The sequence below is a fragment of the Ambystoma mexicanum genome, chromosome 6p, assembly GCF_040938575.1.
Source record: "Ambystoma mexicanum isolate Mex_15411 chromosome 6p, UKY_AmexF1_1, whole genome shotgun sequence".
NCBI classification, from domain to species: domain Eukaryota; kingdom Metazoa; phylum Chordata; class Amphibia; order Caudata; family Ambystomatidae; genus Ambystoma; species Ambystoma mexicanum.
In genome coordinates, this window is record NC_090935.1 from 366,665,010 (window position 1) to 366,689,071 (window position 24,062).

A 24,062-nucleotide genomic window follows, 5' to 3' on the forward strand; every position below is an offset into this window, starting at 1 on the left:
CACTTCCCATAACAAGGTCTCATGGTGGAAGATACCAGTAGTTAAAGCCTTCATGGAAGGAGTGAAGAGACTTCACCCTCCTATTTCAAACCCACCACCAGGGTGGGACCTTAATGTGGTGCTATCTAAGCTCATGGGACCCACTTTCGAGCCCATGCATAAAAGCAGTCTCAAGCACCTGACTTATAAACGGCCTTCTTGGTAGCTATTACTTCTATAAGAAGGGTCAATGAAATTCAGGCTCTCAGTGCAGGATCCCTTCTTTACTGTCCATAAAGACAAACTGGTTTTACGCACACACCCTAGGTTCTCAACTAAGTTTATATCTAAATTCCACGTAAACTAGTCCATCGAGCTTCCGGCTTTCTTCCAGGACCCTCAAAGCTCGGCTGAGGTGAAACTGCACACCCTAGATGTGCGTAGGGCGGTCCTCTACTATGCAAGTAAGACCAGACCGCTAAGAAAAACAGATCAACTGTTTGTGCTACAGGCAGAGAGGGGGATTGCGTCTCTAAAGGTGCCATCTCGAAGTGGATTATTAACTGTATCCAGCTGTGTTAGTCACTCTCTGAAAGAACTCGGCCTTTCACGCCAAGAGCCCACTCTACTAGAGGCATTGGGGCCACTCTGGCTTTCATTGCAAATGTACCCCTTGACACCATTTGCAAAGCAGCTACTTGGAGCTCTATTCACACTTTTACTCAGCATTACTGCATTGACACCCATTCCAAGGCAGATACACAAGTGGGACAAGTGGTTCTAAGACACGTATTTGCTCATGACCCTTCTCACATCCCACCTCCTTCTTCAGGTACTGCTCGCTAATCTATGCACAGCATGTGATCCAAGCAGATTCCACAAGCCTCAGAAGGGATACATTACTCACCGTAATCGTATTTCTGATGCTTGTATCTGCTTAGATTCACATGCGACCCACCCTTCCTCCCCTCTGAGAGAAGGCGCATGGTTGCTTGTAGTCTTACCTTTCTATCTATCTGTTTGGATTATCTGTACTCGCGCTACTCCTCATGCTACCTCATTTCAGAAAAAATACAATCTGGGGATCCTAGACGCGTGAGGGATCTTGGGTGCAGTGGACGTCACACTAGGGATAGTATTACTGGCACGCCCTGTGTCGACGCCCATTTTCGAGTTTCTAAAAACAAACTGTAATACTCCGCAGCTTCCACTAGATGTCGGTCTATGGACAGCATGTGAATCTAAGCAGATGCAAGCATCAGAAATACGATTACGGTGAGTAATGTATCCCATATAGAACCCTAATTACTTATTAGACAAGTCTTGGTGAGAAACACCACTCATCTTCAGACAGAGGTGAGTGCTTATCCTAAGATGGCACTCTAATAAGTTATATAAAAAGGGAGGAAAAAGGCAGAGTTATGGAAGCACACAATTTCAATACTTTTCAAAGAACCACAGTGAGGCAGGTTAGGCAAAGTCTACTGGAGAGCAAGGAAGTTCAGAGGCCAGGCCCACTCTTAGAGAGAGCAACCGAAATGTGTCCAGGATCACACAGTGGGGTTATGCCCAAAGAGTCTTTGTAGATAGTTCACAAAAGATTGAGATCAAGTCATGAAAAGTTAGTTAACAGGCCCCAGGCTAACCCAGGTTAGAAAGTCGAGGATTTACTGTCACCCCGAACGGTCTATCGCAAGGGAAGCCAGGTGGGACACAGTACCTGAAATGGGAAGAACGCTCCAGCGGGGGCAGTTGTTGCTGGCAGCGGGTGCAAGTCGGTGTTTCGTCCAGAGGAAGAGGAGGTCTCGACGTGGAGGAAAGATGAAGGTCGTTGCACTGCCCGGAAAGAAACCAGCCGCTGAGTATTCCGGCTTACAAGGTACTACCCTTGTCTTCGCGGTAGTAGTAAACCGTGGTATTCCGGTTGCCGGGGTGCTTGGCATGGGCAAGGCGACCACTAGATGGTCTAGGAAGGCGAAAAGACGGGCAAACTGGTTATCCCCACCAGTCAAAGGAAGAAGACTCTCCGGACTGGAGATCTCTTCTGTCGTCGGGGAAAAGTGGTGAGACGGTTCAGCAGGGCTCCACCGGTGGTGGTGTTGTTGCAGGTCGGCTCGGCTTCTACCTCCTCGGATTCTTTAGGTCCTGTGGCGACTTCTGAAGTTCCAGTCCCCAAAGCCCTGCTTTTATTCAGAAAACCCCCATTCATTCAGCCTAGCTATCACTCAAACATGCTAAGTGGTGAGCCGGGCGGCTCACCACTTGGTCCAATCACACAAGAGTGCGACTTGAGTTGCTGAGGCAACTCAGTCCAGGGTGCCTAAGCCCCCTCCCACAACCCCTGTGGTACCCAGACAGAGTGGCACCACTTTGGAGGGCTTCTGTGGAGAAGCCAGCCAAAAAGTGGAACAAAGAGCTCGTCTTGGGTTGGCGTCACAGAAGCGAACACAAACGCCATTTTGGAACCAAGTTCGGCAAAAAATACCAACCGGTGAATTTATATTAATTTAATAAACCGGCGGTATGTTCGAGGCTATTTTAAAAAGTGGTAGACTCGAACAATGGGAAAGTCCCATAGAAATATATTTGCGGTCGAATATAAAAAGTATCCACTGCCACCAGCCAAAACTCGGTCGGGGGGGACTGGACAGTGCCCCCTCGAACAACAGACCCCGGGGCAATCGAATTGCCCCGACCAGTACGTCCACAATATGATGGTTTGTACTGGTTCTGTTCACAATTTGAGACTAGTAAAGCCAATGGTAACTTTACATACCCTGGGAGACAGTAGTCAGTCCCAGGGTATGGAGCCTGTTTGGGGGTCGCTACTATACCCCTGGGTTACTGCACGGAGGGTGCTGCGTAACCACATATCAAAAACACGTGAAGCCCTATGGGGTAAAGGACCCCATAGCCCATAGAACACATATAAAGTCAAAGGAACACCTCAAATCATGTCTAAGAGTGGGAGAAAAAGAATCTCGCTCTTAGCAGGAGAAGAAAATAAACCACAAAAATCCAGCAAAGCTGCTGGGGGACTCAATAGGTTTGTGAAATTAGCCTTTACAGAGAATTCTCCCTAACACCAAATAATCAGAACGAGGGCTTGCTTGAGGATAGCCACGCTTCACCACTAAAATAAATAGGGTAGTACCTTTTAACCGGGAAACTCCGCGGCTGGTTTCTTCCCTGGCAGTGCAACGACCTCCAGCTTTCCTCCACGTCGAGATCTTCTCTTCCCCTGGACGAAGAACCGACTTGCACCCACTGCCAGGAACAACTGCCCCCGCTGGAGCTTTCTCACCATTTCAGGTACTGTGTCCCGCCTGGTCTCCCTTGCAACAGACTGATCAAGGTGTCCCGTAAATCATTGACTCTCTATCCTGGGGTGACCTGGGACCTGTAAACTAACTTTTTCTGAACTGATCCAACCCTTTTTGAACTATCTGCAAAGAATTTTAAAGTATCATTCAACTGTGTGATCTTGGACACATTCCGCCTTGCGCTCTGTAAGAGTGGGCCTCTCCTATGAACTTTCTTGCTCCTCAGTAGACTCTGCCTTTTCTGACTTGCTGTGGTTCTTTTAAAAGTGTTGGTATTGTGTACTTTCCTAATTCTGCCTTTTCCCTCCCTTTTTAACTAACTTATTGGAGTGTCATCTTAGGTTAAGTGCTCACCTCTGTCTGCAAATAGGTCGTATTTTAACTAAGACTTGTTCAATAAGTAATCAGGGATGTACATATATTACTAGTGACTGTGTTGGAACTTGCTTGCCATATTAGTGTTAGTGTATTTTACAAGTGTGTTTTTAAATAAATAATTATATACTTTTATACCAAAGCTCTGGTCTTGTATACTCTATATACTAGCTAACTCTTCTTGAGAGAAGTCTGGCTGCTCAGCCACAGCTACCAGGTAAATCTGGGTGGTACAGACTGCTACCAATTGGGTTTACTGCCAACACCTGGTTCCCTAAGCCTTTTGCAGTGGTCCCTAAGGGAACTGCACAGGTTTCTGCCTAACAGAGACTAATCCTTGCCGCCATGCTACCTTACGTTGATGGTTTGGCTAACCTTTGTGTCTTCCCTGTTAACTATAATGGGGTGCCCTCCCAAAATCCTTCCCCCTGGGGCTCATTTTGGAAATCCATCCTAACAAGGGGTACTTTGTATACCTTTTATTTTTTCTTTTGTAACACTTTGTTACTTTTTTTGATGTGTTTTTGTTTTTACAGTTGAAGTGTAGTTAGAAAAGCAGAGTTTGGCTCGAGGGAAATCCCCTCATGCCCAAAAAAAGGAGTCCAGAAATGTGCCAAATTGATGCTTTTATTAATCCAAGCAGGGATACGCACACAGATTCTACAGCTCCAAATACACTCCCAGCTCATTACAGGTGGGCAGTGAGTTTTTAAGCTCCAGTGACCTCACAACCAAAAGATACATTCCTTGCTCTTAGGCGAAATGGGATTGGGTGAACCGTATAGGCATAATTACGGTCTATAGGGTACAGATCATTTGATTGGTCTTTCCATCTTCTGTCTTCAATTCGATGGGAACAACCTTACCTGTCTGAATGGGCCTTGTTCCCCAGCTCCAGGTCACATGTTCAGGGACCGTAAAAATGATATCTTCTGGCATATGAGAGGGGTTTTGTCCTTTTAGGTGCTGTATCTTTTCAGCTGACTCAAGCTCTCTCCCCCAGCGTCCTTGGTAGAGCTGGACATGCAGGCCTGCTTTGCGTCTCTCAGAAAAGAAAAGTCAGTGTATCAGCCCTCAACCCTGTGTTTTGAGCTTTCCCAATTCTTTTCAATGGAGCTGTGGTTTCCATCTTGCTTTTTCGGTGTCAGCAAGCAGTTCATGTGTGTTTTGCACCTGCCTAATGTCTCTGCAGGCGTGTTTAGCCATGTTGCTTTTTCATGATTACTTTGGTGATGTCATCCGGGGATGGTCTGTGGGGCTGCTTCAGTTGGTGGCATCCATTATTTTGGGGGTAAGCTAGGCAGTGGGGGGGGTGAGACCCCCTCAACACTCACTGTGTGCACTTTTATGCTTTACTGCATATTGCCATTTTAAGTGCCATGTACGCAAAATGGCTGTGCCACACGTTTTTTGCAATCTTATCCGGTGGTGGTGGTGGTGGTGGTGGTGGTCTGCCTGTTTGTCAGTAAATGCCATATATGGTAAACCCTTTAACAGGCTCTGAATTAAGTTTCACAGGAAAGGTTGTGGGGTCTGCGTCTAGGGTTGGGACTGTTTTGGCAATCCATTTTCAAGCCACGGGATGTCTATTGCTGGGCAGATGTGGGCAACAGGCCGTCCATGATTAGATATCCCTTGCCTATTTGAATGGTATAAATCCTTGCCACTAGTGAGCTGGGGCAGCCCCAAGCCCAGATTTGTGCTAAAAGTAGCAATCCTGCAGCTATTCCCCAGATCGTATTTGAAGCCTAGACCCCTAACAAAGAAGGGCAGCTCACAGAAGACTACCAGCATTACTTCCACCCTAGTCCCAGCAAAGTCCTTCCTCTCTAACTATCCACAGAAGACCCTTGTCAGTGCTTCCTCACTTGGATTGGAGCCACCGACCTGTCTGGAACTGTGCACAAAGATCCTGCTGTCAGAAGCCTTCGGAAGTGTATCCGGACCATCCTGCTGGCTGACCAGCTTCATTCACTACATCTCCTGTGCCTTAGTCGCCTTTCAAATTTGCAATTTGGAACTATGCACTCAGGATGCCAATACCTGGCACTTCTTGCCCGCCGCATTGCCGCTCTCTGCCCCAACTTTCAGTCCTATGCGGATGACACAACTCATTTTCAGGCTCCCTTCCGCCGCCTCTTCTCCTTTTCTCATCTCTGACTGATTGACTGCCATCCAGGAATGGTGCGCCGCCAATGATCTCTGCCTTAATGCCAGTAAGACCGACATTCTCCTAATCAGCACACCTGCTCCCTCCTTTCCTGTCGCTCTCTGGCCGGCCTCTCTTGGCCCTCTTCCTGTTCCCAACTGTGAACCTAAAAACCTCAGGGTCTTCTTCGAATCCACACTTTCCTTCTCTCCTCACATCTCCAACATCTCTAAGAAGTCACACTACCCGTTACACCTCTGCAGAGGTATTCTTCCTTTCCTCTCCTTCCCCCAGAGCTCTGGTTCTCTCTAGGCTGGACTACTGCAACAGCCTCTTTCTAAATCTGCCTGCCTCCACTCTCCGCCCTCTGCAACTCATCCAAAACAGGACTGAAAGACGTGTCCTTGGCCTCAAGCCCAGGGATCGTATCTCTTCTGGACTGAAATCTCTGCACTGGCTCCTAGTGGCGGCGAAGATCAAGTTCAAAACCCACTGCATTGTCAACAAGGCCTTCTAGGGCCTGGAACCTCAATACCTTCAACTCTCTCTACCTAAATATCTTCCCTCTCGAGCTCTTCGCTAATCGGCCACCAACTCCCTCAGGGTCAGTCGCTTTTTCAAGCAGCGAGTTGGTGGTAGATCTTTCTTCTGCCGGGGCCTTCCTCTGGAACATCCTCCCTGCCCCTCTGAAACCTGTGAACCATCTCTGGTTCTGGAAGCACCTCAAGACTCTCCTCTTTGCTTCTGCTTTCTCTCCTCCTTTCCCCAGCTAATCTATCTCCTGGCTGAATCTGAATCTGATACTGCACTGGTCACCTGGCCACCCTCTGATCTCTGGGCCCAGGTCCCCTCCCAATCAGTTGCACTCCTGCACTGCCCCCTGGCAATCGTTGCACTCGGGGATAGTTTCTGTAACCCTACAGCCCCTACAAGCACTTGACCCCTGTCTGCTCTTACCCTTGCCAACAGCTTGCCGCACTTTTATTTATTGTCTTGATTTATTTGTACTGTTATCCTATGTACTGCACTTCTCCCTCCTATCCCCCCCCCCATCCCCTGCACTTGCGCAATCTCAATGTCTGCTGGCCTAGTAGGATCTGTCTCTTACCTCTGTTTCCCCTCCCTTGCCTCGTCCCATCTTGAAACACTTGTGTATAGGCGTGTTATAAGTGCCATATCATATCAGTCAACTTCTGACCTAAGAAGAGTCTTTGTGTCTCTCCATGAGTGCGCCTGTCGCTCCCTGATTGGGGTGATCTTGACTACAGCTGATATGCCATATCCCAGGGGCCTCTTGACGATGTGGGACCTCCTGTGGTGGTGGTTGTTCTAAGGTGCTTGGCCATCCTGCCTCAAGATATCTGGAATGAATCGGAGAGAGGAACAGCCGTCTAGCCGGACCCAATTTTGATTTTAGGCACACCAGTGGTGTTCTCTCAGAAAATACAGTATAAGGGGCGGGAGCTTGCATACCTGTTTCCAAGCCTCCCGTCTGCCAATGGGTTTATATGGGTTTGAAGTCCAACCCTTAACACTCTTGCCTGGTTGTGTTTGGAGTCGTCCTGGCCATGGTCGACTTACCTAGTGGGGAAGAACTTGAGTAATCGGGGCCTTCTACTTTGAAGGCTAGGAATATGGTTTGTGGTTTCTTTGCAGTTTTTTGGTTAGAATGGATTTCTAACCTCGGTCCTGATGGACAGGGGTTTAGGAGGCCAACCTAGTTGGAAAACGGGAATTACTTCTGGGAGCTTAAACCACACCAATCAAGGCAATGTGGAGCATGGTCAAGGCTTAGTCTCGGGAGAAGTGAGTGTGGGCAGTGGTCCACAATGTGTCCACACAGTGAAATACCAAGAATTATACTTAGACAGTTATACAAATATATGTGCTCTAGGTCCAGGACAAAACATGACGAATTAATGCTTAGCAGGTAAAGTATCACACACCATTATCTACTATAGAAAATATATACAGGCACGTTAGTGCACACAAATCAAGTACTTCACTAGTACCTGCAAAGGAAGAAGGTAAGTAAGTTGGTTAGCACCAACACACTTCAGAAATAGCAATGCTCACTTTAGAAGTCCAGCCCTGAGATGAAGGGGGCCTTATGCCCAACGTTCAAAGTGTGCGTAAAAGTGCACAGGAATGCATAAAGTTCACAAAGTTCCAATACCTTTCAGAGACTGGAAAACGTTTAGAGAAGTGTCCTGACGATGTGAGGAAGGATTCAAAAGTCAAGCAGGTATGTTATTGCTAATGAAACTGTTCCCAGCTCTCGGATGACTTTAGACAGTAAGTACTACACAAGCCAAATAATGAGACAATTTAGCCTAAAGTTAGAAAACTCTTCGGATGAAGTAAGGCCCCCAGTAAGTATCCTCACTACTCGCTGCCCTCACTTCGGTTTTGGTCCAGACTTGGCAGGTCTGTGGGTGGTCACCAGAGGTTCATTTTCACGCCTTCCTTTCGGTTACCAGAGGCCCACACGCTGCAGATACAGAGGGAGGTCTGGCTCGTCACAGGAGCGGCTGCATTGGTTCTCGGGAAAGAATACGAAAGACACCACTGCAACACTTCTGAGGACATTGCATTTGATGCAGGAAATTGGTCATCAGCAACCGTTGCGCGGCGACGACAAGGGATTCTGCTATCACGGACTGATACAGCCTCCTATCATGCAACCCAAATGTGCTGGGAAGATGAAATTCGGCAGAAGGGTGTCTTGTTGGATAAGCTGGCGATCCCCAAAGTCCCGGGTCGAAACACGGGACGGCGACGCTCCTATCACGGTAGTACAGATTCGAGCTGGACAGCCCACTAGATGGTACACGGACACATCTGAACAGACTCACCTGCATGGTTACCAGGAAACATTGAGAATTGTTGGTCCCTTCACTCAAAGGGTTGAAGCACCAATGAAGGCCTTCGGAGATCAGCTGCCAACCGGTGCTACTCTCAGCAGCGGGATTTGGTTGCCAGTCCTTGTCAAGTGCATCACAGGATCGTCCTTACTCTGCTCGGCTTGTCCGGATACTTGGCCCCTTCTTCACATCTGCTGGAACTGCTACAGGGCTCCTCCCCTTATCAAAAGTTAGGTGAGTGATCAGACTCTGCCCTCCAATTGCGAGATCTGACCCACACATGCACACCAGCAGTGGTCTAGTCAGGGACCACTGTGGGTCACATGCTCACCAGAATTTATGGAGCCAGGTTGTGGATTAGGACCAGAAGGTCCGAAACCACTTCCTGTGTCCTCCCACACATGCCCTGCACAAGCCCACGAAACCTTTGTGTTCACTGGGCAAGTGCATGACCATCCAAGGATTTTCCTGACCTGGAAGGCAAAAACAAAAGATGGCCAAGGAACAAAACGAAAAACTTGTGGCACGGCCATTGTAGCACACTAGCCACAGTGGGTAGACAAACGTGGTAAATGCGGAATTGCTCGGCATTGGAAGGTGCATTATGCACTGATAAAACATTACCTAAACAGGCAACAGAGTAAAAAGCTAAGAGAAAAGCCAGTACTGACTGACTGACTGAAGAACCAGTCACTTTCCACATACCATGTGAGCAAAGGTCCAGTTGAGTGAAGCTGAAGGCTTCACTTCTCTGTAAACAGTTCAGGAAAAGGTGTAACACAAAAGAAGTTTCGGGTCCATAGAATATGGAGGGGAAAGTTGCTTCTAGAGAAAATGTTCCCAACATTTTGTTCTCAGTTTTACTTGCTCATTTATTTTGAACGGTTTTAGTATACATTGTAGGTGATCTCCCGCTGAGATCACCAAGTGTGTGTGCACCCATTTATGGGGGCATTTAATCGTGTCCTGTATAGGCATAGTTATTTATCTTTGAATTGCCCTGCTTAGTACTTACAGGCCTAATGATTAGACATAAGTATAAAATACTATAAATTAATTTATGCAAGTGCTCTTTGTGTGGCTAACTGTACTGTCGCACCACCCTCACAGCCCCTCTAGTTTGCCTTACTGCTCAGCGTATCTGCCTCGATAGTTTGTTTAGACTTGCATGTCATTTACCGTATTCATCAACTAGAGATCCTGTCGAAACCCTGCCACGGGGCTAGTTCTGAAAATCCATTTCAACAGTTCCCAATGTGGTCCTGTAATTTTTAAAGTACTGTGCGTTTTTGTTATACTTAATATTTTCTATGCATTCTTGTATCAGAAGCTGCTGCATTTCACTCTTTAAAGCCTTCAAAAGAAGCTAAAGCTTTACTACCTGATTTCGTTTTTTTCCATATTGGTTTTAAATTTGTGTTTGGTATAGTCTAAACCTTTTCAGTTTTTATGATACTTGTGTTCTGTTTTTGAGTGTATATACATTGTGGATGTACCTTTCTTGTGGGCTTATCTGTACGTTCTACTAGTTCTCTTGCCATTAAATTGATTTAACTTGGTGGAAAACGCAGCCCATCACTACAGGGGATCTTTCAAAGCATTCCAAAGAGGAAATTTGCAAAAACTTTAGCAACATTTAACTTTTGTTACCATGCAAAGAGCTTTTGTTTACGTTTGAGCGAGAGCTCTCTGGGGCAGCATAGGCCATAGGAGCACAGTGCATTATATCCCTCCTGTGAGCCTTATAGGTCATGGGAAATTATGAGCCTGGTACAGCTTTAGGAATTTAGTGGTTGGATAAGAAATGACGACCCGTACATACTTAGTCTGCAAGCACTGCAGTCTTGCCCACAGTGGGGAAGAACCAAGCTTAATGCATTAAAGCAACATAGGAATCTTGTGAAACGACATGTAGCAACAGAGAATTACATAAATATAGTCTTCTGTTTGGTAAAATGTGTTCCAGAAATTCAAAACCTCATTTTGTAATTGTTTTTGTCATTTGTTTTTGGCCAATACAGTAATTGATATACAAATTACTGTTGACCTAATTTTCTTGTTTTTATTTTCAGGTGGTTCAGCATTGTGTAAGCTGTCTCGGGTCTGTTGTTAATAAGGTTACTCAAAATTACAAATTTGTATGGGCCTGTTTTAATCGCTATTATGGTAAGTAAAACACTAACCTTTTTCTGCTCAATATCTGATAACTGTGATTACTGAACAAAGTCATTGACTGCAGGCCCGATTCAACTTTGGTTTGTTCCTTTTTAGGCGCCATTACAAAATTAAAAAATCAGCATCAAGAAGATCCCAATAGTACTGTGCTTGCAACAAATAAACCTGCACTCCTTAGGTCTCTTTTTACTGTCGGGGCACTGTGTCGCCATTTTGACTTCGATCAAGAAGATTTTAAAGGCAACAGCAAGGTAAAACATTTTTTTTCTCCAAATAGCACCTTTGTTTTTGTGTGATTTCAAATGTGTTAGCAATACCAGTAACCTGTGCTATTTTCCATTAATGGTATCTCAAACTCACCCGTGTAACATTAGACATCGGTGTAGGGAGACTCGTCAGAAACCCTGTACTTAAAGGTGGTTTGTGGGTGTTGTGGATATTTTCCCATAGCCCCTATGACAAGGGGTGTAAGGAGAAAAATAGGATGTCCACAAAGTTAGTTCGCACCTTTCTCAATTGGTAATGTAGAAGAGCAGTCGCCCATCATTTTTAGGAGGGCATGGCTGACATCTTGGTATGGTTGGGCCCATTAGATAAACAAAAGGGGTGATGACTGTAAGGTTTCAAATTAATCTTAACCTCTGGCATTGCTCTGGGCAACCCTCCAGACCATCGTTCTTCGCCTGCCAATCCATTACAGAAGGGGAAAGACCATTTGCAAATCAGGCCTGGTCCCAGCCCAAAAGGGGCAGTCCAGCTTGAACTGCTTGGTCACATCCCTTCTGCACAAGTCGAGATCCTTTGAGGACGCCCAGTCCTCTATGCTTCAAAAGAAGGCAAGGCTGCAGGTTGTTGATCCCAATGGGCTCGCCGCTGCTGCGGGTTAAAGCTCTGGAAGGACAAGGTCGCTGTCACCAACCACTTCGGCGAGCCTACCAGTGAGGGGCTCTCCCTCAAAGAGAAAGTCCATTGACTCCATCAAAACACTGCTTAACATTAGCGGACAAGGTGACAATGGTGAGATCCAAAGGTGGCCCTTCGTTGTTCCCCTCTGCGACAGTCGGCAACTAGCCAAAACAACTTTGTCATCAACGGTCACAACCACATCAACAAAGGTTCCTGCTACCACCCGTCAGTGACTCAGTCGATGACCACTACTTTTTCATCAAAAAGAGGGCTGGCCGCGAAGGTGGTGTCCACAGACATGGCAACGGCCTCCCCGTGGGTGGCCCTACTGCCATGGCTTGAAGCGGCTGCCGCAGCTCCGTCAAGGACCCCTGAAATGGGCACAGCAGCGCTCCTCCCGAGAAGTCTCCAGAGAGGGGAAAGGGTAAAACTCCTACGGACCCTAAGAAGGGTACAGAACCTCAGGCTGCCTCGGTGAGGATGACTACTCTTAGGGAGAATTCTCATTTATGTGCCAATTCCCTTCAACCTTAGAGACCCCCAGCTCTTTTGCTGGGCTTTAGGACTTTTAGTTTTTATCCTGGAGTGATGGACACCTTTTTCTCACTCTCTCATGTATTTTTAATGATTTGGATTGTTTTTTTTTTTTTTTTTTTGAGTCTGACAAACTCCATAGGCACCACCTTTTGTATTGCGACACCCAGCACCTTCAGTGCAATGTCACAGAGAAGTCCCTTGGCTTTCTCTTAAGGTTTAAATACCTTCTCTTGGGTGAACTACTGTTCCCAAGAGTAGTAAAGTGAAATTGACTTCACTTACCTGTTTTCCCTGTGTAGGTCCGGTACACCCCTTCTTATGTGGAAGTACTAGGGAGTTACTTAGTAGCCCCTTTTCCTACTTACTCATGTAACATTTTTTTATGTTACCCTCACTACATTCATTTAATGGCTGGTGGCAGTGGTTTAATTTTCCTACCACTGTGTGTTTTTACCGCAGGCTGAGTCCTCAGCTGCCGTATTGCACCCATGGGTGCCCATTTTGTCAAAATGGCCCCAGTCTTCTTTTTTCCCCATTTCTTGCTTGTGGGGTCTTTTTTGGGGTTTACTATGCGCCCCAAACCAGGTTTAACACTTTTGTTCATTTTACCTTTGGTGGGCTTGGTTAGGGAGAGTTTCTATGCAGTACCCTTTGGGCCCACTACACACAACTAAGATTACAGGTATAAGCAAAACCAAACTTTGGTATACGTCTGTACTACCCAGTTTTTGGTAGCGGAGTTGAGCAGCCAGGCGTATCTCAAGAGGGAATGTGAGCTTGTAATGAGGTTACACAGAGGTCTACAAGTATTCAAATAGACTCTTACACTCAAGGTTTCTTGGTAAAACACTTATTAATTTATTTTGCAGTCAGTTATAAAACATTCACTAGAAGGGGGCAATCTATATCGCACAAAAATATACTTAACACTATCAGGTTCTGAGGCATTCAAAAATGGCATTCAGAACATTTGATGTAGGAGCAAAAAGGCATAGGTTAATAAAATGGAGGTTACAAGTATTCTTAAACAGTGCAAATGTTTTGAGTTCACCAGAGGCATTGATTCAATGTAGTAGGTTAGGCCAAAGTCAATGGGTTAAAGTCTTGTATAGAATAAAACGGTTCTGGTTGTTAAATGGAAAAGTCTTTGCCAAAGTTCTTAGAAGTAGTTCGTAAAAGACGGAATCATATGTTGGGTCACAAGCTGACTAGGCCTGCAAGTTGCAAAGTTTCATGCACTTTCACAGTGTGAGGTAAGTTCTCGGGTGTTCACAGTACCTTACAATGAAGAAAAAGATGCAGCTGAAGACTTCTGTTCCTGGCAGTTCCTGCAGATCTCGCTGTTCCTGATGCTCAGTCGTGGGGACAAGAGGAAGGACGTCGGGGAACTCCTGCACTGCACCGGGACTGGTCACAAAAGCTGGCAACTGGCAAATCTTCTATTCCGGTAGCTGTAGACAAGCACACAAACTGGTGTCCCTCTCCCTGTTTATTCGGTTTCCTGCAGCACTCTGAGGAAAATACAACCAGCTCAGAGAATGGTATCCAGGTGGCTTAGGGTTCGAGTTGATTGGTCCCACCAACTCAAAGGGAGAAGTCATCCTTGTGGGGGCTTCTCTGTCGAGGTGAACTTGGCGATTCAGACCTTCAGCAGGACCGTCACTGGGCAAACCAACGGTCCAGGAGTTGCAGCAGCAGTCCTCTTCAAGCTCGTCTTCAGTTATTTCGTTCCAGTGGTCGACTCTGCCTTCCAAGCCAAGAGACATGCCTTTTATCCAGTTTCCTCCCATTCATTCCAGCCTAGCTGCCACTCACCCAGCAGAGTGGCTTGCCGGACAGTCAGCCAGCCAATCACGCCAGAGTGCATTTGGGTCTCCTAGGAGACCAAGCACAGGGAGTTTCGGCCACCTCCCTTACTTCCTGAAGCCCGCCAAAGGCGTAGGAACAAAGGGACCAAACCTGGTTTGGCACGCAGAGACAAACTCTAGAAGGACCTTTCCAAAAAGAAATGGTGAAAAAAGACCGGGACGTGTTTTAACAAAGGGGGCTCAGACGCCATCTTGAAAAACATGGCTCCCATGATTTAACGCTACCGGTGTTCGCGGTTGGGAAAAATCATGGTAGTTTGTTGTAAAACCACTGCCCCAACCATTCTGAGAGGAAAGGGTAGCATTTGACTGCTACATGAGTATCTAGACATTGGGGATACTAAGTATAACCCCTCCAGCACTCTATTGTAAGATAGGGTGTGCTGGGTCTAGGAATTTAAAAAGACTAGTAAAGTCAATTTCACTTTACTTTCTCTGGGAAACAGTAGTTTATCCCAGAGAAGGTATTTAAACCTTGGGAAAGCCTGAAAGGCTTCCCTGTGCCACTGCACAGTGTGCGCTGTGTGCCACAAATGAAAAGATGATGCCTATGGAGTTGTCTAAACTCCATACCCAAAGAAAACAGAGAAAACAAACAGAATTAAAAAGTTAAAAGTCCCAAAGTTTAGCAAAAGAGCTGGAGGGGTCTAAGGTGGGAGGAATTGGCACATTTATGAGAATTCTCCCTAATAGGCTTCAGCTTTGAAATCCGGCTATGGCTCCAGTGTGTCTAGCAGGGCAGGAAGCAAAGGAGGTGCCCGAAACTCCGTCCTTCGTCTCCTTGGTTACCTGAATGCACCATGTTGTGATTGGCTGGCTGGCTGTCCTTGGAAGACAGCCACCCTGCTGTGCGAGCGACTGCTAGGCTGTGCATGAATGGGAGAAACCTGCATAAAAAGCGAGGTCTCTTGAACAGAAGGCAGAGTCGACCACTGGAAGAAACATCCGAAGAAGAACTTGGAAGAGAAGCTTGCTGTACCCTCCTGGACCGTTGAATTGCCCGGTGTTAGGCAGAAACCTGTGCAGTTCCCTTGGGGAACACTGCAAAAGATTTAAGACTACAGGTAGAGCAGTAAACCCCTTTGGTAGCAGTCTGTACCACCCAGATTTACCTGGTAGCTGTGGCTGAGCAGTCAGACTTCTCTCAAGAAGAGTTAGGCAGTATGTAAAGTATACACAATATGTACCAAAACACAATAGCACAAGCAAACACTGACCAGAGCTTGGTTTCAAAAGTATATAGTTATTTATTTAAAATACACATAAGTTAAAAACACTCTAGCAAAAATATAGTAAAAGTACTTCAACACAGTTATAATGAAAGTAGATTCAATCCTTTCTCCTATCTAGACAACTCTAGGTAAAACACCACTTAATTAAAACAGAGGTGAGTGCTTAACGTTAGATGACACTCTAGTAGTTTCCAAGAAAGGGAGAGAAAAAGCAGAAATGGGTTAGACACACCACTCTAAGGTCCAGAGCACTTGCAATAGGCTTACAGAAGAATAAAGTCACAGGTGAGCAAAAGTCACTAGGCAGGGCCCACTCTTAGAGTAGCCGGAGCGAAAATGTGCCCAAGATCACACTGTTAGTTAGAGATTCAAAGTCTTGCAAAGAGTCAAAAAGAGGTTAGAGTGGCTCAGAAAGTTTAGCCAAAGTGTCCCAGGCACTCCCAGGTTCGAAAGCCGGGGACTAAATCTACCCCGTACAGTCGGTAGCAAGGGAAGCCAGGCAGAACACAGTACCTTAAGCGGAAAGGATCCTCCAGCGGTGGCAGTTGTTCCAGGCAGTGGCAGCAGGGCTCGACGTCGGTCAGGGGAGAAGAAGTTCTCGCTGAAGAGCAGAAGAAGAGGGTCGTTGCACTGCCCGGGAAGAAACCAGCCGCGGAGTCCTCCGGTTAAAGGGTTGGTGCCGACTTTCGCGGTATGGGGGTAAAGTGTGGTATTCCGGTTGCCGGGGTGCTTGGCACAGGCAAGGCGGCCACGAGATACCTCAAAGAACGGAAAGAAGGCGAAAACTGGTTGTCCCCACCAGTCAAGGGAAGGAGCCACTCCGTTAAGAGTTCTCCTCGGTCGTCGGGAAAAAGTGGTGAGACGGTTCAGCAGGGCTCCACCGGGTGGTGTCGTCGAAGCAGGTCGGCTCAGCTCTTCCCTCGTCGGATTCTTGGTCCTGTGGCGACTTCTGAAGTCCCAGTCCCCAAAGCCCTGCTTTTATGCAGCAAACCCCCATTCACCCAGCCTAGCTGTCACTCAACCATGCTAAGTGGTGAGCCGGGCGGCTCACCACTTGGGCCAATCAGGACGGAGTGCGACTTGAGTTACCAAGGTAACTCAGTCCAGGGTGCCTAAATCCCCCTCCACCCCTCCTAAGTACCCCAGACAGAGTGGCACCACTTTGGAGGGCTTCTGTGGAGAAGCCCGCCAAAAGTGGAACAAAGGGCTCCACTTTGGGTCAGAGTTACAGAGGCGAACACCAACGCCATTTTAGAATCAAGTTTTGGCAAAAAGTCCCAACCGGAGTTATAAAAATAAATATATAAACCGGTGGTATGTTTAAGGCTACCGTAAATAAATAATTAAATGTGTTAGCCTAAAACAATGGGAAATCCCATAGGGAAATATTCGCGGTCGAATATAAAAAGTAGTTTCCACTGCCACCAGCCAAAACTCGATCAGGGGGGACGGAGACGTGCCCCCTCGACTAACAGACCCTGGGGCAATCGAATTGCCCCAGCCAGTACGTCCACAATATGATGGTTTGTACTGGTTCTGTTCAGGATTCAAGACTAGCAAAGTCTTTGGTGACTTTACATGCCCTGGGAGACAGTAGTCAGTCCCAGGGTATGGAGTCTATGTTGGGGAGTCCCTAGGACACCCCTGGGTCACGGCACAGAGGGTGCTGTGTGACCCACATCACAAAAATACATGAGGCCCTATGGAGTAAAAGACCCCATAGCCCATCCAACACAAGGTTTAACCAAGAAAACACACTTCAACATGTCCAAGAGTGAGGGTAAAAGAGTCTCACTCTTGGCAGGAGAAAAAAATTAAACCCCAGAAATCCAGCAAAGCTGCTGGGGGACTCACTAGGTAGGGAAATTCAGCCTAAACAGAGAATTCTCCCTAACACTCGCCCCCCCCAGACTAAGGGACAGGAGGATTTAATCCACTCCTGGATGAACCTCATACCTCTAGTCGATGATATACATCCTAGAGAGTCCATCAGCATTTTGATGGTGACACCCTGACCTGTGCTCAATGGTGAACTCAAAGGTTTTCTTTTGTAAGCTAACGGACCTACAGACCCTTTGAGGAACATCAGTCTTTTTGTTATAGGGGATCTGGTTGACCAGTCCCTCAGAAGTTGGTACAACTTCTGAACCTATGTTAGGCTTTTTCAAGGGGTCCTTATAAAGGATTCCCTTAGATCTAGAGGGGCCTCCAAGGTTCCTCACCACCTCTCTTGTGGGAGCAGGTTGGGTCTTAGGCCTCTTGGTTGGAGGGGTTGGGGTTAGGCAATGTACCTGCTTCCCCTTCCTCTTAGATCTACCCTTACCTATTTTAGGAGTTCCCCCCCTAATATTAGGATTTGAGTTGGGGTCTTCAGTAGAAGGTCCAACAGTCTGAAGGTTTTTGGCCTTAGACTTTTCTTTTCTGGTTTTCCACCAGCACTGAGAATTACCAGTTCTCTCGGGTCCAGATAGGGGCCTAGTTGGTCTATCCACCTCTTCCTCAGAAGCAGGGGGAGTCAGAGACTCTGAGACTAGGGGAACAATGATGGAGCTTGGTTGGGGCTCCCATGTTCCTAGCATACTATCCGGAAAGGTGCCTGGGTCAGAGGTCAACTTACTAAACCCAGGGCTTGTAGTGGGGTTCTCAGTAGAGGGTCCCACAGGCTTAGAAGGGTCCTTCAAGGTAGCCTTTCTAGCCAATTTGGTTAAGTTCTGCTTCTCCATACTGGGAGGCCTGGGGGTATGTGACACTACTCCTAGAGTTCTTAGGTCATTCCCTAACAGGACCTTCCCAGGTACCTCAGTCTGAACACTGACAGGGATCCTTACTGTCATGTTGTTACATTGAATGAGGGCTGGTAGAATAGGAACCATTTGGACAGGGCCTCCAGACATCTTAGTGGGACCTTTGGGTGCTTTGGCCACATCCTCAGGTTGAAAGAAGCTTTCATCCACTACTGTTCTGCTGGCCCCAGTGTCTCTCCTGGCAGGAGTATCCTGGCCATTGACAAGAACACTGTCCACATAATACACCTTAGAGTTAACAGGTAGGGAGTTATACACAACCCTATTCTGGGGACTAACCAGACCCATAGGCTCTAAGTTTACAGTTGCTTGAAGACCCAAGGGTTCTTCAGCAAAGAGTTCAAAGTGGGCACTAGCCATCTGTACTTCATCCTCAGGAGTGAAGGCTAAGGAGACTGTGCTGATCCCTGCAGGTTTACCCTTGCACTTGGGATCTCCTTTGATATGGTCAGTACCCTGACAGACATAGCATTGTCCAAATGCTCTCTGGAAGGGTGGCTTGTTCTGACCTCCTTCTGGCTTGTGGCCAGAAGGTACAGTAGCCTGACTAGGTTTCCCATGTGGCTTACCCTGGTTATTTTGTGGTTTGGGGCCCTCTTTGGGATAGGAATTATTAGAATTCTCTTTGGAGTCTTTTTTAGGCTGTTTCTCCCCATCCTTCTTCTGAGTTACCCCAGAATCCTTGTGAGTGGCCCTGTTGGCAACCCACAAGTCAGCAGCCTTAGCTAGCTTCCTAGGATCTAATTCCTGTGAATCAGCCAAGTGCTGTCTGAGCTCAGGAGAGCAGGCATCATAAATAGTCTCCAACATAAACAAATTCTTCATACCTTCATAAGTGTTCACCTTGTAACCCTTAATCCATCCCTCTAAGTTTTTCAAACATTCACTCACCCAGGTAGCCCAAGGGGTACCATCATGCTTTTTGAGGCTCCTAAACCTCTTAAGATACTGGGAAGGGGTCTTCCCAAACCTAGCTATCAAAGCTAGTTTCACACATTCATAGTCCTTCCTATCCTCCTCCCCCATCTCCATTACCACATCAGTTGCAACAGGGGGAAGCCTAGAGAACAACCAGGTGAGTAAGTCATTTCCTGTGATGTTCTGGAGCCCATGATTATATTCAAACAGAGACAACCAATCCAACACATCCAACTTAGGCTCATACATACCAACCAATTCTTTAGGCATCCGGGGTCTTTTAGGACTGGAACTTCTAGAGGAGCCAGAGAGAGAAACATTCTCAACAGATAATTTCTTCATTTCTAAGTCATACTTGAGCTCCATTTCCCTTAGCCTTAGTTCTTTGTCAGTTTGAGCATTAAGTTTCTTATACTCCAATTCTAGCTTCATTTTCTCCAGTTCAAAGTACTGAGGACTAAATGTGGGACCTGGTAAAGGTCCAGTAGGTACAGCAGGTAGAGCAGGCAGAGGCCTAGGGGGGACAGTTACAACAGCCTCACCCTCCTCTTCTGACTCTTCCTCAGAAACATCAACATTTTGCTCCATGTTAACTTCAACACTGTCATCTACAGTCGCTGGAGTGGTAGGTTCCTCTGAACCATCACCCAGACTTTGGTTAGCTAACAATCTTTCAATCAGCTCCATTTTCTTGCCCTTAGTCAGGAGATCCTTATGTTTACAGAGCACTCTTAAACAATCAGCAGTTTTGGCTGCAAGGGACTCTTGACTATAGCTTTCTATAACTGACATGTTAGAGGATTACTTTTACAGTGCTAAGCTTTGTGGTTAGTTGCACTAAGGTATCTAAAGTACAATAAAATGTATACTCAATACAGATCCCACCGCTGTACACCAGTGTTAGGCAGAAACCTGTGCAGTTCCCTTGGGGAACACTGCAAAAGATTTAAGACTACAGGTAGAGCAGTAAACCCCTTTGGTAGCAGTCTGTACCACCCAGATTTACCTGGTAGCTGTGGCTGAGCAGTCAGACTTCTCTCAAGAAGAGTTAGGCAGTATGTAAAGTATACACAATATGTACCAAAACACAATAGCACAAGCAAACACTGACCAGAGCTTGGTTTCAAAAGTATATAGTTATTTATTTAAAATACACATAAGTTAAAAACACTCTAGCAAAAATATAGTAAAAGTACTTCAACACAGTTATAATGAAAGTAGATTCAATCCTTTCTCCTATCTAGACAACTCTAGGTAAAACACCACTTAATTAAAACAGAGGTGAGTGCTTAACGTTAGATGACACTCTAGTAGTTTCCAAGAAAGGGAGAGAAAAAGCAGAAATGGGTTAGACACACCACTCTAAGGTCCAGAGCACTTGCAATAGGCTTACAGAAGAATAAAGTCACAGGTGAGCAAAAGTCACTAGGCAGGGCCCACTCTTAGAGTAGCCGGAGCGAAAATGTGCCCAAGATCACACTGTTAGTTAGAGATTCAAAGTCTTGCAAAGAGTCAAAAAGAGGTTAGAGTGGCTCAGAAAGTTTAGCCAAAGTGTCCCAGGCACTCCCAGGTTCGAAAGCCGGGGACTAAATCTACCCCGTACAGTCGGTAGCAAGGGAAGCCAGGCAGAACACAGTACCTTAAGCGGAAAGGATCCTCCAGCGGTGGCAGTTGTTCCAGGCAGTGGCAGCAGGGCTCGACGTCGGTCAGGGGAGAAGAAGTTCTCGCTGAAGAGCAGAAGAAGAGGGTCGTTGCACTGCCCGGGAAGAAACCAGCCGCGGAGTCCTCCGGTTAAAGGGTTGGTGCCGACTTTCGCGGTATGGGGGTAAAGTGTGGTATTCCGGTTGCCGGGGTGCTTGGCACAGGCAAGGCGGCCACGAGATACCTCAAAGAACGGAAAGAAGGCGAAAACTGGTTGTCCCCACCAGTCAAGGGAAGGAGCCACTCCGTTAAGAGTTCTCCTCGGTCGTCGGGAAAAAGTGGTGAGACGGTTCAGCAGGGCTCCACCGGGTGGTGTCGTCGAAGCAGGTCGGCTCAGCTCTTCCCTCGTCGGATTCTTGGTCCTGTGGCGACTTCTGAAGTCCCAGTCCCCAAAGCCCTGCTTTTATGCAGCAAACCCCCATTCACCCAGCCTAGCTGTCACTCAACCATGCTAAGTGGTGAGCCGGGCGGCTCACCACTTGGGCCAATCAGGACGGAGTGCGACTTGAGTTACCAAGGTAACTCAGTCCAGGGTGCCTAAATCCCCCTCCACCCCTCCTAAGTACCCCAGACAGAGTGGCACCACTTTGGAGGGCTTCTGTGGAGAAGCCCGCCAAAAGTGGAACAAAGGGCTCCACTTTGGGTCAGAGTTACAGAGGCGAACACCAACGCCATTTTAGAATCAAGTTTTGGCAAAAAGTCCCAACCGGAGTTATAAAAATAAATATATAAACCGGTGGTATGTTTAAGGCTACCGTAAATAAATAATTAAATGTGTTAGCCTAAAACAATGGGAAATCCCATAGGGAAATATTCGCGGTCGAATATAAAAAGTAGTTTCCACTGCCACCAGCCAAAACTCGATCAGGGGGGACGGAGACGTGCCCCCTCGACTAACAGACCCTGGGGCAATCGAATTGCCCCAGCCAGTACGTCCACAATATGATGGTTTGTACTGGTTCTGTTCAGGATTCAAGACTAGCAAAGTCTTTGGTGACTTTACATGCCCTGGGAGACAGTAGTCAGTCCCAGGGTATGGAGTCTATGTTGGGGAGTCCCTAGGACACCCCTGGGTCACGGCACAGAGGGTGCTGTGTGACCCACATCACAAAAATACATGAGGCCCTATGGAGTAAAAGACCCCATAGCCCATCCAACACAAGGTTTAACCAAGAAAACACACTTCAACATGTCCAAGAGTGAGGGTAAAAGAGTCTCACTCTTGGCAGGAGAAAAAAATTAAACCCCAGAAATCCAGCAAAGCTGCTGGGGGACTCACTAGGTAGGGAAATTCAGCCTAAACAGAGAATTCTCCCTAACACCCGGTGAAGCCGTGCTGCAATGCTGAAGTTCCAACTTCGTATCGACTAGAGCCACCCGGAACTGAGGACTTCCCACCCTGGGTTGGTGGGACCAACTGACCCCAAGACGAACTTTACTGGAACCCCTCTCCCTGCTGGCAGTACTTCCTTGCTGCTGCTGGAACCTATTGTCAGGGGTCAGGAACACCAGAAACGAGTCCATCGACCCGAGTTCCAGAAAGATCTGGAGGACCCTCCGGAAGCAGGTCGACCCAAGCCTGAGCCACCTCAACAGTGCTGGACCCTAGAAGCAAGTGAAGTCCTCAAGGTGTCCAAGAACCACGGCGGTACTTTTTGCCGGTAGATGAAACTGAAAGTGCTGCTGATTTGGAAAGAGCCCATTGCTGCCGCCACCGAACTTCGAACTGCAGTGCAGGAGTCCTCCAGGCGTCCTCCCTCTTGTCCCTACAACTGAGGCCCAGCAACTGCAGGACTCCAACCTGAACAGACAGCTGGATCCTCTTCTTCCAACCTAAGGTGCTGTCTTGACTGAAGGGGTACTTACCTCTTTTGTGTGTAGCTTGCTTCTTCTCACTGGAGACTTGCAGTAGCTGCCCTTTGCAGAGTTTCTTGCAGCTTTGCCTTTCACAAGCCTAACAACTTGTGTCCCAACAGTGATTCATTCTTTTTCTACAAACTCTCTCAGTAACATTGTGCAAGACCGTTGTGCTATCTGGAGAAGTGCCTCAGCTTCCTAGACATTGTTTCAATTGACATTGGCTGTCCTGGATCCCTGCAGACCCTTCTGACTCATGCACCACCGATGAGGGATAGTTAAAACCAAAGTCAATAAGTTTAACTTGTATTGCTGGAAAGATCTAACCTAGACTTCATTGGAAAGATTGCAAAGTATTCACATGTTTTGAGAACCTGTTAATCTTTTTCCTTCCCTAACCTTTTCCTTTTACACAACCTAAGTATTGTGTCAAAAGTGATATATCAATGTCCACAGTGTCATAGTAATTGAAGTCACCTCAGGGTGTAGGAAGTGTGTTTGACATCCCAAAAGGGTATCTACTTGCTAAATCTTAGGAAGTGTTGTGAAGTGTGTTTTTATTGTTACATATTGCCCTTTCTACAGAAGGCTTATTTTAAAACCAACCGTTAAATAATTATTTTACTAGAAAACCTTCAGTATAAGTGTTATTTGGATACTTGTAATTGTGAATCTCTGTTACAACTCTACAGCTCAGATTGACCCCTCTTGAGATGAGCCTGGCTGCTCACTCTACCAACTTGTGTAGTACAGACATATACCAATAGGTGGGTTACCTATTAGCAAGAGGACAAGGTTGGTGTCTCCCACAGTGTTACTACATACAATCTTGCCTAACCACTACAACCTGCCAGAAAAACGATTATTCGGACAAAAAGGTGGTCAGGGACCTGTCTGTAGGTGGTTCCATATGAGGTGAGCCCAGTCCTCCACCTCACTCCTTCCATGCCTCAGCCCAGGGACATGTGCTTGGACATTCTGACCAGGCTGCACACGCTTGTATCAGACATTCAGCAGAGAATGCCACCCACACCGGACCCTGCTCTGTCTAGGAGTTCACCAAGACAGCTTCCCGGAAGCCCAATGCAAGCACAGGTCAAAGGACCCTGCTGGTCCAAGGCGTCAACCGACATCACCGCCTCCACCTCAGCACTTGACCCTGACTGGGGATTCTGCCACGGGCACAGCGGCTATGGAGACAGATGAAGCCGATGACTTTCTGCCAGCTGACGGGGAACCAGTGGCCATGGATGAACCTACGAGTGAGATCGGCGCCTTCCATGCAATTATATCCAGGGCCTCGGAACATTTCCAACTGGTGCCTGAGTAGACTAACAAATGAAGGATTCCTTTACCAATGTCGTGAGCCAAGAC

General features: G+C 47.0%; 1 protein-coding gene across 6 annotated transcripts in view; it reads left to right on the forward strand.

Annotated features, from left to right (window-relative positions):
- Window positions 1-24,062, forward strand: part of NIPBL (NIPBL cohesin loading factor) — a 2,053,700-nt gene that overhangs the window by 1,590,728 nt on the left and 438,910 nt on the right. For all 6 annotated transcript variants that reach the window (XM_069627143.1, XM_069627142.1, XM_069627145.1 and 3 more), the window contains 2 exons: window positions 10,763-10,856; window positions 10,962-11,116. In XM_069627143.1, coding sequence (XP_069483244.1) covers window positions 10,763-10,856; window positions 10,962-11,116 — 249 coding nt within the window. The remainder of the gene's footprint in view (window positions 1-10,762; window positions 10,857-10,961; window positions 11,117-24,062) is intronic.